The sequence below is a fragment of the Mustela putorius genome, unplaced genomic scaffold (genome assembly GCF_011764305.1).
Source record: "Mustela putorius furo isolate JIRA1106 unplaced genomic scaffold, ASM1176430v1.1 tig00003846_pilon_pilon_pilon, whole genome shotgun sequence".
Taxonomy (NCBI): Eukaryota; Metazoa; Chordata; class Mammalia; order Carnivora; family Mustelidae; genus Mustela; species Mustela putorius.
This window is the reverse complement of record NW_025421999.1, coordinates 1,144,868-1,160,595: the sequence shown is the minus strand read 5'-3', so window position 1 is coordinate 1,160,595 and position 15,728 is coordinate 1,144,868. Positions and strand designations below refer to the sequence as shown.

The 15,728-nt window shown below is 39.4% G+C and overlaps 2 protein-coding genes and 1 long non-coding RNA gene across 9 annotated transcripts in view; 1 reads left to right on the top strand and 2 right to left on the bottom strand.

The window, feature by feature from the left end:
- LOC101689784 overlaps nucleotides 1-448 on the bottom strand; it is a 30,615-nt gene extending 30,167 nt beyond the window's left edge. Inside the window, exon 1 of the long non-coding RNA XR_201083.3 lies at nucleotides 289-448. This is a non-coding gene — a long non-coding RNA (uncharacterized LOC101689784). The remainder of the gene's footprint in view (nucleotides 1-288) is intronic.
- An 89-nt stretch (nucleotides 449-537) lies between these two features.
- DIAPH2 (diaphanous related formin 2) overlaps nucleotides 538-15,728 on the top strand; it is a 980,096-nt gene continuing 964,905 nt past the window's right edge. For all 7 annotated transcript variants that reach the window (XM_013047536.2, XM_004775974.3, XM_013047535.2 and 4 more), the window contains exon 1: nucleotides 538-953. In XM_013047536.2, coding sequence (XP_012902990.1) covers nucleotides 822-953 — 132 coding nt within the window. In that variant the 5' untranslated portion in view covers nucleotides 538-821. The remainder of the gene's footprint in view (nucleotides 954-15,728) is intronic.
- LOC106004061 (60S ribosomal protein L39) lies at nucleotides 8,984-9,203 on the bottom strand. The gene has a single exon (XM_013047540.2). The coding sequence runs from the start codon at nucleotides 9,165-9,167 to the stop codon at nucleotides 9,012-9,014; it is 156 nt and encodes a 51-aa protein (XP_012902994.1). The 5' UTR covers nucleotides 9,168-9,203; the 3' UTR covers nucleotides 8,984-9,011.

The window sequence follows — 15,728 nt, the reverse complement described above, 5'->3', positions numbered from 1 at the left end:
CAAAGTAATCATGGCAATATAAAGCACCCCATCTGTCCACTTTGACCCATACCGTCCGTCTAGGCAATTAATTAGCACTTCCAGCGGTGGTTTTCCTATAGGATGCCAGCTGTCTTCCAATCCACCCCTCCCTTGGAGCCTAGCAGGACCACACCCCCAGCAAGGCCTCTGTGGGGAAGGTGCTCCGGCCTACAACAGTGGAAGCTGATACTTAGGTAGACCTGCCAGTTAAACTCACACTTGAATCATTCCGGGCCTCAGGTTCCCTGTCTCTAAAATGGGCTATACCTCTTTTCTCTTCACTAGTTCCCTTTCATTTCACTCTAGGCCCCTGGGAAGTGAAATCAGTGCTTAACCGCAGCTTAAAGTCCTCGGCTATCCTCTGGCTCCCGTCGCTGCTCTGGGCATGCTCAGTAGCTAAGGCCCGCTCCGCACTGGGAGTAGGAAGCAGCTTTCCGCGCCCGGTCGGCTGACTGCGGGTACTTTGATGAATCACGTGTGTCAAGGCCCTCTTAAAGAGATAGGCACCTACTTTCCCTCCACCCTAAACACCGCCCTAAGGGCGGCGGCGCCGGCGACCGCGGTAACTGCAGCTGCTCGGGGGCAGGGCTTGCCCTGGCGCCGAGTTAGTGGCAACGGCGTGTTGCGTCGAGGGTGCTTGGGAGCCGCGAGCCTGAAATCAGCCGCTTTCCAGGCATACACATTCTCACACAGGAAGAGGTGATACCGAATCAGCTGGAGGCAGCGGGACCACCTAGTGGGGCTTCCCCAAGTTGAGGAGAGGTCGGGTTACAGGTCACAGGTGATAGGGCCGGAGAAAGATGGAGCAGCCCGGGGCGGCGGCAACGGGAGCGGGAGGCGGCAGCGAGGAACCCGGTGGGGGCCGGAGCAACAAGCGGAGCGCGGGAAACCGGGCCGCCAACGAAGAGGAAACGAAAAACAAACCTAAATTGGTGAGTGCGCCCGCAGCCCCCGCCGGCTTTAGGGACAGCGAGAGCCCCAGGATCCTCCCGCAGTTGCGGCAGTTGCGCATAGGGGGATCCGGGGCCCCTCCCAAGGCTACCCGCGATCTCGCTGTGCTACTCGGGGAGCCGCGGAGACTGCGTGGGGGCGGAAGAGCACCCCCTTCTTCATTTAACCCCTTTCTCACTCGTATCATTCTGGGAGGCAGTGTGGAAAAGAGAAGGGCCCCACCTCAACTTGGGGAGACTCGGAGTACTGGCTAGGGTCTGTTGATTATCTAACTTGTGGGCATGAATTTTCCCGCGATTCCTTTCCTTTCCACCGCAGTCTGTTGCTAGGTTTTGACTCTTAATGCTTACTGTCCGGTAAGGGGAACGTTTCTTCTTTTCAATCCAAATACTTGGGAGCCCACCCACAGACTTGCCAACCAGCCCCACCCTTAAAAAAACCACACAGCGTAGGCTCCTAGTCTTTCTGCTTTACCAGAAATGTAAGGAAGAATCGCCTACGTGCGCCTTTTCCCGTTGCCTCTTCCATGTGCTTGCCCAAGAAACATTTCTGTGTAAGAGTCGGGGGGAGCGTGGGAGTTTGAGGTTGGGTGAGGTACCCCCAATTGTTGTTTATATAATAGAGTCATTACAGTACTTCCACGTAGTTGATTAAGAATGGTCAAAAGCAGTAAGACTGCACAAGTTTCATAGCCCTGAAAGTGTGTGAACCAGTGGTAGCAGTCCATTTCCTGCCACTGACTTAATGTGCAGAGGAATGTAATCTATGGGGCCTGGTATTAGGTTGGGAAATACTGGAGTTTCTTCAACTCATCAGTTAAAAAGGTTCCTCTTTTTTTCTTTTTTTTTTTTTAGTTTATATGAAAATGGTTTAATAGTGAAACTTAAAAACTAGTAGCATTAACAAAATATATTGGCTACAGTCTTTTTTTCCCGGTCATGGCAAATATGCAGACATTTATCAATAAAGTTTATAATTTCATAATTTTATGAGGGAAAATAGTTTTCCTGCACAAGTTCAGCAAATAAATCTTGTTTGAAGTTTCTTCCTCTAACTCAGAAGGACAAGCACATGTTGCACATTTAGTTTTCAGTTTTCACCAGCAACTTGTTTATAATAGCAGAGGAGACAGTGACATTACTAATAACTATTTTCTTATGGCATCTGATCGTTTGGTATGTACCTGTTGCACTTCTCTTTTACTTCCAGTTTGCCTTTCAATGATGAATTGTCCATGCTGGAAGACAATGATCAAACTATTATTTCAGAAAGTATATAGATTTCCATTGTGTGGGAAGAAGGGACGTAGTGGGTTAGAATAAAATGAACAGTTTAAAGTCTCATCAATTCCACGCTAACTTGAGGCAAACTGATAACTTGCTTACTTGATATATCCTGTTAACCCAGTATTCACAAATAAAGAAACTTTTTTTTGTGAATTGTCTATGCTGGTAGAGGGCTAATTGGTTTAATAATAGGTGCGCACAGCTTTATGAAACTTAGGAAAGTTTTGTGAGTGTATCACCAACATTTAATATATTTAAAAATTCTGATGCAGCTTTGAAATTTATCAGTTTGTGGTAAAAGAGTGGTCATGTTTCCTTTTTTTTTTTTGACCCAGTACAAAAGTGTGATTTAAACAGTGATTAAAAGTTCAAGCAAAAATAAACGTCAGCTTAGTGTCCACGAATAGTTTGGTATATCCAGCAAGAAGCTTCTACTTTTAGGAACTACACTTTCAAGAAAGCACTTATCTCTTTTAGTAATAACACCTTGATTATATTCTTCCTTTCCGTTTGGTATTTGTTCTGTTTCATCTTTTATGTTTTACTTGCTTTGATGAGGTAACTAGATCGTTAAGAGATGGTATCACTTTCACTCACTGGCTACAGTATTCAGTGTTGAACATAGCTTGATATTGTAGAATGGGTATTTGAATCCAAGAATTAATAGCAGTTGGAACTTTACTTTTTGCACAAATTAAGTTTTGAGACTTACATGATTTTAGAAGCAGATATGTCAGAGTTAATAAAAACAAATTTAGGAAGACATTTCGGCCATTTTAAAGCAAGCAAGTTGATCAAACAACAAGACTTGATAAGACATTTTTTTTAATTAATGCCTTACTCATTATTTTGAGTTGTCTTATTGAAGTGCTCAACATGTTCTAAGGCCTTTTAGGGTGGAGTTCATCTGGGGGTTCTTAAAATATTGCCAGTAAGATAAAACTTTACTTAATTTTATTATTTTGAGTATTATTAATCATTGTAAAGTTCTTAATTATGTATGTATATAAAGGAGTTGTGTGAGATTATAGAAGAGAGCTATATGGTCATAAAAATTACTTGTGTAGGTAACTGTGGGGGGTAATTCCTGAAGTTGTATGAAAAAAATTGAGTGTAATAGGTACATTCATTTTTCTGGGTTTCATAGTTTTCATCAGTTTCTCAAAGGCGCCTGTTAACTATAGAAGGCTAAGAACTATTGGGTTACCAAAGAGAGAGGGTAAAGGTATGCCAGTTGATTCCACTCCCAAGTTTAACAGGGAGAGGAGGAGGTCAGTAATGAAGGCAGAAGGGAAATAGTACTGATCACACAAATGATTGGTATTGAAGATTTCTGGGAGTAAAAAGAAGTTAATTAGATAATGTCTATATATAGTATTAGTTAAGATGAAAATTTCCATTACGTTGAAAAAGTAACAATAGTTATAGTGGATTCATTAAAGTATAAGGGTTGTGATTCATTTGTTTTCATTTAGTTTCTCATTGTTCTGGAAAACTGGAGAAGGAAGGTATGTTTTCTGTTGAGAGGAACTACTTTATATCTCAACTTTTTGATGGGTATTAGAATTTTTTTGGGGGTGGGGGCACCTGGGTGGCTCAGACCTTGAGCATCTGCCTTCCGCTCAGGTCATGATCCCAGGGTCTTGGGATCCAGTCCCACATCAGGCTCTCTGTTTAGCGAGAAGCCGCCTTCTCCCTCTCCTACTTCCCCTGCTTGTGTTCCCTCTTTCGTTCTCTCTCTCTCTCTCTCTCTGTCAAATAAATAAATAAAATCTTTTTAAAGAAAAAAAAAATTTTTCTTTTTAAGATTAAATACAAATTTAACAGAACTTAGTTTAATTTTCTTCATCTGCGAATCCTCATAATGACCCTATTTGATTTTTTTTTACTGAAGGCATTCATCTCTTGGACTTAGCACCTTTTGAATAATGTATTATTATTAAAGCTTTGTATTTTTATGTCGCTCTTTGGTTAGGCCCAGATTGTAGCATGTCATCAAGCAGCATGAATCTTAGATTAATTACTAATTTAGTGTCAGTCATGGAGTATGTTTTGTCAAACCTAATAGAACTCTAGAAGTATTATGAAGGAGCTGCATCTTGAATTCCACATATTTAAGGTAATGGCTTGATTATTAAAAGAGGCTATTGTTAAGGTAGAACTGACAGCCCTCACACACACACACAGTGGTGAAGAAGGGCTTAACAGTCTTAGATGTTTTTGCTTTTTGGCTTTGTGTTTCTGTATCATTTCTGAAGCCTTTGGTCTTTACATAGGGGAGTCAAATTAGTAACTTGGTGTAATAGAAGTTAATTTTTTGGTTATTGTATAACTTCCTGAATATTTGGTTTGGTTTTTTAATTGGATAAATCATGTTTTGATTTAATTGAAAAGTTGAGCACAATGAGTTCATTCATGCAACAAACATATACTGAGCACCTACTGGATGTTAGGCATGCTGATGGTTGGTGATACAAAGATGCACCTAGTCTAGTGGGGGAGACAGGGAAGTTAATGATTAAAGAGCTGTGTGATAAAGAAGCATAGGGATATGCATAGGAGGGTGATACATTGTGGAGAGGCATCTAAATCTAATTGGATGGTTGAGTGTAACAAGGAAAGCCTTAACCATAGTAGGTGACATTTACACCAAAGCTTGAAGAATAAGGTATTAATTGAAGAAGGGGAAGGAAAGGCATTTTTAGGTTGAAAGAACAACATATACAAAGGTAGAGAGATATGGTAACATGCCTATTAAAGGAACTGTGTGTAGATTTTAATGGCTGAAACAAAGGGTACCTATGGTGGACCTGCTAGAAAAGAGAGAGTCCAGATCATGATGGATATTTGTATGCTATTTTACAGTTTCAAATTCTTTCTGTAAGCCACAGTAGGCCATTGAAGAGATTTAAGCAGGGGACTGGCCTGATCAGAATTAAAGAAACTTAATACAGTGGTGAGTTTCTTGGAGAAGGGGGCAGAGTGGAGGCAAGAAGACTAGTTAAGAGGAACAGAGTGACCAAAGAGTTTGATGTTTAGAGACCTGGATTTCAGTTGCAACTCATCTACTCATTGATTTACTAGTTCATCTCTTTACTAGGCATATATATCTCTGCATTTCAGTTTCTTCCTGCTACTCCATTGTCTCACCTTCTTGGAACCCATACTGAAAATTATCACCAGATTTGAAATATCTACCTTATTTCTCCTTTATAAATCTCACCTGACTTTCACAGCTCAGCTTGTGTCTCAAAATTCCCTCATACTTTTATTAAAACTTCACTGATTCCTCAGCTTACCAAAGGCTGAATTCATAACTATTGTGAGTCTTAATGTTACATGCTGATCTTGTATCTACAGAGATTTTTAAAATGCTTCTGGGCTGTGGTCCCACTTTATGCCTATTCTTGAAAACCTTGTAACCTGGTGCTTGAGTACAGAACTACTCAGTAAATGATTATTAGCTGGGAATTCTTTCCCTATAGGCCAGACATTTTGAGAGTGTAAATTGTTGAAAATAGGCTTTTAAAAAATACTCCATCAAATGAACCTATCTGTACATCCCTCTGTGTCCTTCGTCTATTTTGAAATTCAAGAAACTTCTTGTCTGGGAGAACTTCTCTATCCCCCTTTTTGTTTGGATTCTTGTGATGGCAGAACCTGAACTTAATGCAGACAAAAAGTATTAAAACTTATGACCCAAGAAACACTTTATTGTTATTAGTAGGAGGACCAAAGGACCTGGGTCCAGTGTCTTGTCTTTTAGTTGCTTGTGATTTCTTTCTTTCTTTGCTTCCTTTTTTTTTTTTTTTTTAAAGATTTTACTAATGTATTTTTCAGAGAGAAAGACAGCGAGAGCAGGAATACAAGCAGGGGAAGTGGGAGAGGGAAACCAGGCTTCCGCCAAGTGGGGAGCCTGTTGCGAGACTGGGATCATGACCCAGAGAGGAAGGCAGAGGCCAAAGGACTGAGCCACCCAGGTGCCCTTTGCTTGTGATTTCTGATGAACTGTTTAACAGCAGGAGTTTGAGCCCTTTCATTAACATCTGGGGGTTGGAGATAATGTCTGCCTGACTGGCTTTACAAGATCATGTAGATAAAACACAGAAATGAATGAGATAGCATTTAGAAATTTTGTATTGCTATACAATAATATAGCATTACGATTAACCCCCTATACTACCTGAATTGAATGTGATTGTGGTTGGATGGTTTAATGGCTTTCTTGCAATTTGATAGCTCTAATATTATTGTATGAAGTACCATAATATGGTTATATGTTGATTGATTCCCTATTCCATTTGTCCATTTGGAGGAGTATACATTCTGACCTTTTACTAATAATTCTGTTGGATGAATATAAGATGTGAATTTAACATTTTTTTTTACTGTAGTATTTTTTTAAGAACCAGGCTACCATTTTCTTTTAATTTATCAATTTGACACATTTAAAATTTTTGTTAAAAAATATTTATTAGAGGGATACCTGGTTGGCTTAGTCAGTTAAGGGTCTGCCTTTGTCTCAGGTCATAATCCCAGGGTCTTAAAATGGATTTGAGTCCTGCATTAGGCTCCTTGCTTAGCGAGGAGCCTGCTTCTCCCTCTGCCTGCTGCTCCCCCCGCTTGTGTGTACTCTCTCTCTCTCTCTGACAAGTAAATAAAAATCTTAAAACAGAAACATTTTTAAATTAGATATCTTTTATTATTTTTGGCATCATTTATTAGATATCTTTGGCATTCTGCCTTGCCAGGTAGCTTAACTGCTGTTGTACAAATAAGGAAACTGAGTCCCTATATGTTAAGGGGACTAGCCTAGAGATAAGTTTAAAATATTGCAAGAAGTGCTTATAGCACTGAGTTATTATGCTTCAAGGTCTCTGAAGGTGAAAAATTACTCAATCTCTCATTTTGTTCCTTTTTGGAACCATCAGAATTATAATCCACCTAGAGTTTACTCCAGGTACGAGGAGCTCTAGCTCTGGCAGTAGCAGTATGTCATTGAAGTGAAATCCTATTCTTTGCCAGTGTGATCCCAAAGAACACTTTAAATGACAGGATACTCTGAAAATTATACACACATAATATATGCTAATTTCCCTGAATCAGCACATTTGGTTAAAAATTACTGGTTATCACTAGCACCATATGGATTGTTATTGAAGACCCAACTTCCCCCTATTCCTGTATCTAGTCTGCCATGCCGAGACCAATTCCTTCTGTCAGATTTGGGATGTTTGATATGCTGCTCTTTTGTCTCAAGACTGAAGAAACTAAGATGATGGCCAGGTGACTTGAAATAATAGTTACATACTTGATATCCAAGTGGGCATCTTGTAGGAGATACCCATTGTCTTCTTGTAGAAAGACAGCTCAAAATTGATCTGTATAAAGGAAGGTTGAGATGTATTTTTACATAGCTATTTATTATGACTGTAAGTAATAAATGTGAACTCATACTAATTTAAAACTTATTTATCTGATTAGGTTGAATCTGTTTCAGCCTGATTGATTTACTCTGGCTATAGCTTAAGCAGACATTTGAGTGAATTCTGATTTTTGCTTGCTTTATGTAAGGCGTCCTGGGGAAAGGGTATTGGTGCTTTCTCATGAAAAAATGTGGCAAACAAAATTCTTACTAATCACCACTTACACAAGCTTTTGTTTAATGAAGGCTTTTCTGCGTTGTTTTCAGGATAGTAAGCTACCAAACACTGTCAAATTGTCTACCAGTCTTTCTTTCTGTTAAGGCTCTCTATAGCAGTGCCTACTTCAGTTGAGAAGCTTCTGTGTCGCTATTCATGCAGGTTGGTGTAGGAATCCGAGACTTCATTAGTAATGTATTGCTTCCCAAAGGCTGTTGATTCTATCACCTGGTAATTCTGGGAGTCACCCAGGGGAGAAAATAGGTACAGTTCTAAATCTGTCATTCTGGGATAGATAGCCACATGCTTTGGTAAAGATTTGGTCAAAATTATGAGGAATTTTATCCTTAATTTATTGGTCTCTCACCTAGCTCAAAGTAAAAAAAGATAGAAATATAGTTTTCACTTTATGTATAATAAAGGCTAGTTAATGTGGCCTTTTTGTAAAAGATAAAAATTTGCAAATGTACTAACAAGTGGAGAGGTTAGTATAACGAATTACCGTATCTCCATTACCCCCAATCTAGCAGTTATCTAGATTTTCAGCATTTGCTTTATCCATCCTTATTTTTTCTTTGCTAAAGTATTTTAATGCAAATCCCAGATATCATGTCATTTTTTTCCTACATACTTCAGTAGGAAGATATAAGACATATAATAAATATAATAAAAAGTAAAAATTACCTTTTTTTAATGTAACCATATACCACTGTTGCCACTTAAAAAATAATATATTGCTTGGTATCATCTAATACTTAATTCATATTCAAATATCCCTAATTGACTCAAAAGATAGAGTTTTAATTTAATGTGTGCCTAACTAGTATACATGTCACTGAGTTCCTTAACCAAATACAACTTGAAGTTAATAGTACAATTTTTTTCTTTTTTCTTTTTTTTTTTTTTACAGCTCAAAGGCCTCATGTTTATTACCAAACCAACCCACTGGTGCAGAGCTATAGTAACAGAAAAATCTTTCGCTGATAAATGGTATCTATTGGCCAGGCAGAAAGGTGGTTAACAGGGTGATGGAATAGAACACATGATCCTCAAGTAGCTTAATTAAATACATGGTGCCAATTAGGTGTGTCATCGCGTGAGGTGGGACGCCTTAGAGACCCAGCTTGGTTCTCCTCCAGTGCCTCCTCTTGGAGTTGTACCTGATTTTATTACCAGTTTTCATCCGAATCCACTGGGGAATGGGACGATTCTGCTTTTGTTTCTTGGCCAGGAATCGCTTGATCCTAAAAGTCTTGTGAGAAGACATGGTCAATTAACAGCGTGCAGCACACAGCAGGATGGCGGCCAATGGTACAATTTTTTTTTAAAGATTTTATTTATTTATTTGACAGAGAGAAAGATCACAGGTAGGCAGAGAGGCAGGCAGAGAGAGAGGGGGAAGCAGGCTCCCCGCTGAGCAGAGAGCCCGATGCGGGGCTTGATCCCAGGACCCCGAGATCATGACCTGAGCCGAAAGCAGAGGCGCAGAGGCTTAACCCACTGAGCCACCCAGGTGCCCCAATGGTACAATTTTTTAGAGATTTATTTTGAAAGACAGAGTGTGCATGTGCAAATGGGGGGAGGGGCAGAGGAAGAGACTCTTAAGCAGACTCTGAGCGCGGAGTCTGAAGTGGGGTTTGATCTCATACTCATGAGATCATGACCTGAGCCAAAACTAAGTGTCAGATGCTTAACGTGCTGAGCCACCCAGGTGCCCCAAAGTTAATGGTAAAATTTCATTTAAAGTTATTCCACATAAAGTGCTATCATGAAGTATCAGTTCCAATTAAGTTCACTTCTATCTTCAGTTCCTTTTTTAAAGATTTATTTATTTTAGAGGGCAAGAGTGTATACCTGCCAGCAGGGGGAAGGGCAGAGGGAGAAAGGGAGAGAAGAATCTCTTAAGCAAACTCTGCACTGAGCATGGAACCCAGTGTGGGGCTTAGTGCCAGGACCCTAAGATCATGACCTGAGCAAAAATCAAGAGTGGGGTACTTAACTGACTGAACCATCCAGCTGCCCCTCTGTCTTTAATTCTGTAGAAATATCTGAAAGGTTGTCTAGACAAACGTGGAGAGTTAGAACAGCTACTATGTGCCATAGAAAAGAGACCAAATAAGACTTTTGGCTCCACTCACTGGTTGGGTAATCACTCATTCTTCATTTTGCAATTTGTGAAGTGGGGTGGGGTTTATGTGTAAGTATTTTCTTTATAGGGAAATGTAGATAGTTGGGTAAAGGAAATGCGTTCTTGAGTTCTGGGCTAAAGGGTTCATATAACTCTTTTGATACACACAACTATATATATGTTACTAGCTCTAGTTTTTATTTCAATACAAATGCCAATTTGATAATTGAGGTGTCTGTCATTGATTTTTAGCCACTTTAATATACTCTAGGTTGCTGAATATGGATAATTGGGTGAGTAAACCTTTACAAAGAACTTGGAACTATTAAGTTTTCTTATTTGGATATTTGTGGGGTTAAAATTGAAAATCAGGCTATACTAATGTGGTGATGGAGCTGGGGATGGGTGGAGTGGGTAAGTATGAGAAATCTACTTGGGCAAAAAGCCTGGACTCCATACAGATTTACTAAAGAAGTTGTGTAACCACTACTTTCCAGATAGCAATTTAGTGCTGAGTGCTGTTATTATACTGGGAGGCAGTAGGCATATCATTTCTTGAACTTTGGATTCAAGTAGATTTAGACTAGTAATCCATTTCCAGTCTTCAACTTCTAGTCTATTTACTGATCCAGTCAGGTGGTAATTTTCCTCAAAATAGGAGATGATTGATAATTGTTGGGGCTGGATCATTGTGGCACATGTTTCTTTTGTTTCGCTGAGGGGAGAAAAATCTGTGGAGGTATTGTTTTATGTGCTTTGCAGTCTACCAGTGATAAAATTTCAAATGCTTAATAGCGTATCATGCTGGCTGAAGCTGTTTAGGAAGATTCTATATGTAGAAAGCAAGACCTTGTATAGACTGTACACTTACATTTTGAAGTTGTATGTATAATAGAGACTTGGGCAGCGACACTCAAGGATGTGAGACCATGAGGTCACATCACTTACCAAATCATGTGCTCAATCACAAGACTGTATCTTCTGGGGACTATTTTTTGTAATTCACACAGAGTGTGTAATATGGGCTAGTGACTGCATTTAAACTACTTTTATTGTATTCCTTTTATCTTTATTTTGTGGATTTTATTCTCATACCTGATAGGAGATTCAGCAAGGCACAGGACTTAGATAATGTCTCACTTAGAAAAGGTATTTTCCACTTGTCATTAATTCTGACAAAAAGAACATAAGGTGTATATCTATATAATGTGTTATCCTAAGCCTGACTACCTTTAGCCTTTATTTTTTTTTCTAAAGATTTTATTTATTTATTCAACAGAGAAAGATCACAAGTAGGCAGAGAGGCAGGCAGAGAGAGAGATAGGGAAGCAGGCTCTCTGCTCAGCAGGGAGCCTGATGTGGGGCTCGATCCCAAGACCCTGAGATCATGACCTGAGCTGAAGGCAGAGGCTTTAACCCACTGAGCCACCAGGTGCCCTACCTTTGCCTTTAAATGATTGCATTCCTCAATTGTAGAGGGCTGTGTTCTGGAGGACCTAGCCTCCAGGTTCATTATGTTGATTGCTTTTTCTAACTTAAGGTTCCTCCCTTTCTGCACTGTCTCCAGTGATTTTCTTGATGTTATTGTTCTACAGTTCTTCGCATGGTTACAGACTGTCAGGTAAAACTGCATTTTTTTAAAAGTTTGTGTCATAACATCTATTTTCACTTATGTTACCTATGCAAGAACCTGTAGAAATTTAAGATGGGTTGAAATAAATTTGGCAGAAGTATATCCTCTAATGTGCCTTGCAGCCTAGTACCTCACATTACAAAATCAATGTTTTCCAGAAGAGTCAGTGTGTACATAAAACATTTGTGAGTGGAAATAATCTTTTCTTAGGCTGACTTCACAACTTGTTCTTCATTGGCAGTGCATTAGCTTACATTTTTCCTCCCCTTTGGTTGAATAGCTAATGGTCTTTAAACAAGCTGTTAAAGGGAGGGAAGATTTTACAGTACAAAAAAAAAAAAATGGCCTGGATTTTTTCCATGCCAGTGGTTTGGCTTTTCATGTGTTTGCTTTACTAAAGCAGGGCTAACCCATGTTTTCTTACCTCTGAATTCTTAGGTTTCCTTTGTATAGCCTATACTTGCTTAATCAAGATGGTCTTATAAATTTCTGTGAGATCCAAATCCTCCATATTTATATGGCTGAATAGGTCTGAGTCCAAATACTAAATTTTAAGGGGCTATATATCTCGCTATAATGGAATTGAAGCATTAGTTATACTTTAAAGTAGGAGTTAAGCAGGGCTCTGTGCCCAGTTTATCACACTCCTCCTATAAAATCTTTTGTGGCTAGTTGTGGATCAAGATAGGTTATGTTACATATCTCTGCTTTCAACCACCTCCGTTTAACTAACCTATTAACCCTTGCATGTTTCTAACTCTGATCATCTTTTTTTAAAAAATATTTTATTTATTTATTTGACAGACAGAGATCACAAGTAGGCAGAGAGGCAGGCAGAGAGAGAGAGAGAGAGAGAGAGAGGAGGAAGCAGGCTTCCTGCTGAGCAGAGAGCCCAATGCGGGGCTCGATCCCAGGACCCTGGGATCATGACCTGAGCCGAAAGCGGAGGCTTTAACTAACTGAGCCACCTAGGCGCCCCTAACTTGGATCATCTTACTCCTTGCTTTTACTGGTTTCTGTGAATATTATTAGTGGTGTATCCTATTGCCTGGCCACAGAAATAACATGCAAGAAGGATGGCCATTGGATGTGAAATCAATTACTGAATGTGACAGATTTATTTAAAAGTATTTCCCATCCACACACATCATCAGTCATGCTGCCATAAACTAATTGAAATTGCATTTTGATTCTAGTATCACCACTTTGTGTTTTCATGACTCCATATTTTATAGAATCTAAGAGTTTCATAAGCTATATAGAGTTGAAATAAGCTAAATAGGGTGTTTAACTGATCTTATTAAGTTTTATTTTAAGAGTTAATTTCTCACAATTTGAAGAGGTTATATAGAAGGTAAGCTGACTGCTTTTAAAAATATAACTCTGGGCAAGTCATCTATCTTTTCTCTAGGTGTCCGTTTATTCTGTAAAATCCAGGAGTTGAAATAAACCATCTTTAAGGTTCCATTCAGCTCTGATGTACAGGAAGTCAGAGGTTATTGACAGTTGTAATGACTCTTCTGTAACATAAATACATGACATGTAGGTTCTAGTTAGATGAAAAGTTGGCAGTTATAAAAGATGACAGTTGAAGTCTGAGTGCTAATGGGTGAAAATACCAATTAATTTTACTGTTTCCAGGGTCTGAGTTAGCCTAGTTCAGTGAAGGTCACATCAGCATTGTTTTAACCATGCATTGTATAAAGGGCCCTAAAGAATGCTGGCTCTATCCTAGGTCATTCTAATACTTGGGTGGTTCCCTTGGTTTACTGACCAAGTATAGTACTTGGGCCTGCCCAGAGGAGTTTCTCAGTAATGAAAGATATTGTATGTGCCAGTTGCTATTCTAAATGCCTTGCATATTTTTGTCAAGAACTGTTACAGGTCTGGGATTTTATCCTCCTTATATACCTGTTGCTGTTTCGTGAAGGATTGCAGAAAACTTAAGACTCGTGGGTCAGCAATAAAAGATGGTTTATTATTCATTGCAAAAGCAGTAGACAGAATGTCACTGTGACCTGCTGGTTCACTGTGGTCCTAATTTTTACAGGTAGACCAGTATGGATGCCTACATGGGTAGTCAGTTGTGTCACAGGAGAGGAACAGTGAGTTTGGAGGATTTACCACTTTTATGATAAGCAGAAGCAAGCATGTTCTTTGGGGAGGGGTGGTATTACCTCATGATCAGGGCCACTTGCTTTATTTTCACTTATTTATTTATTTGAGAGAGAGACAGAGAGGAGGCACAGAGGGAGAGAGAGACTCTGGAGCTGATTTCTTTCTGAGCATGGAGCCCAATGTGGGACTTAATCCCATGACCCTGAGATCATGACCTGTGCCAAAGTCAAGAGCTGGATGTTTAACCAAGTGTGCCACCCAGGTGTCCCTAGGGTCACGTGCTTTAAACATAGCCCTCAGAAATGGCCTGGCTAAATTGTTGTCAGGGCCCTTCAGTCTCAGGGCCTTTCTACCTAGTAAGAATGTGCAGGGTTGCTCAGGGATTGATGGCAGATACCTCCCCCATCAACAGTGACTCATTTGGTTCTCACCTCAGTTATTTTGTGGGTGAGGAAGAGAGCTCAGAAAAGGTTGGGCGCCTGGGTGGCTCAGTGGGTTGAAGCCTCTGCCTTCGACTCAGGTCGTGATCCCAGGGTCCTGGGATGGAGTCCTGTGTCGGGCTCTCTGCTCGGCAGGGAGCCTGCTTCCCTTCCTCTCTCTCTGCCTGCCTCTCTGCCTACTTGTGATCTCTGTCTGTCAAATAAATAAATACAATCTTAAAAAAAAAAGAGAAAAGGATAAGTAACTTGCCCAATGAAATAGTGGTGAATTTGAAATTCAAGACCAGTGTGACTAAGGAAATCCATGTTTTTAGCCATTGTTTTTATACTGTCTAAGACCCTAAATTTTAGACTGGCTCTAAATTGACTTGAAGACCTAGTGGTTCTCTAGACTGGTGATGGTTGGACCACTGATAATTAGTAGTTAAAATTCTTTGAATCACTGCCATGAAGTAGTAGGCCAGATACGTCACCACTTGATGGGAAATAGCTATGAGGATAAAAGTGATATGGCTGTCGATTTTAAGGATATATGAACATAATTCTTAAAAATATCAGTCTGGCCTCTTAAATAATTTCGTGGTCAACACAAGGCCTACTGTACTTTACAACTATTGAATATTGCATATGATTCTCTCTCTCTCATTTATTTATTTTTTTTGTCTTTGTATGTTAGCCATGAAGAGAGTAGCTTCTGAACAGGTTATACTGCCAAGCCAAACTGCCTGTTTCATCTTTTAGTTTCTATCTCTCCTCCTCTGCCCATTCCCCTTGTTTGTTTGTGAAATTTTGTGTGAAGTAAAACTGCTTTGGAAAAACTAATGCTATCTCCTAGTATATAAGTACATGATATGCATAGTTTCTTGTTTAGGGGAGTGCCAAGAATCACCTACCTTCTCCTGCTGCTGCTTGTGTCTGCTTTGCTTAAAGATTGGCGGCTATAAAAGTGTGGCATATTCAGCCAAGTGTTACCTTTTTAATTAGGCTTCTGAGAGTGTTGTGACACTATTTTTGTCACACAACTATTTTTGTGTTGTTGTGTGACAAGTAATAGAGTCTTAAACTATGGGTTTACATGCCAGATAATATGGAAATGTGTTTGTGATTTGAGTTCTAGCCCTTCAGTCTTAATCATCATCCTCCCAAGAATAGAAGGGAGCTTTTAATTAACAAATGTGATGAATGAAACAGGTCATGATTATACCAGTATATGCTTGGAAGTTGGGCTGTTCCATACTTATGATCACTAACTTGAATGAGTTAAAATTTCTGTGCTTTTTTTTTTTTTTCATGGAACTATGTACAATAAGTATGAAACCAGGAGGAAAAGGACATCTAAAGCTCATATAATGATATAAACATAGCTGGGAAAGCTGGTAATTAAGCCAACTAAGTATTTTTTTAATTTGTTTTTCAAAGAGCCCTCTTATCTATTCTTACAAATTTGTATTTCCTCCAAATATGGTCTTGGCTATTGATGTCCTTTTGTTTTTGACCTCACCTAGAGCT

Excerpts from the sequence above, each read along its gene's own strand:
- LOC106004061 (XM_013047540.2), bottom strand. The coding sequence starts at position 9,167 with ATGTCTTCTCACAAGACTTTTAGGATCAAGCGATTCCTGGCCAAGAAA.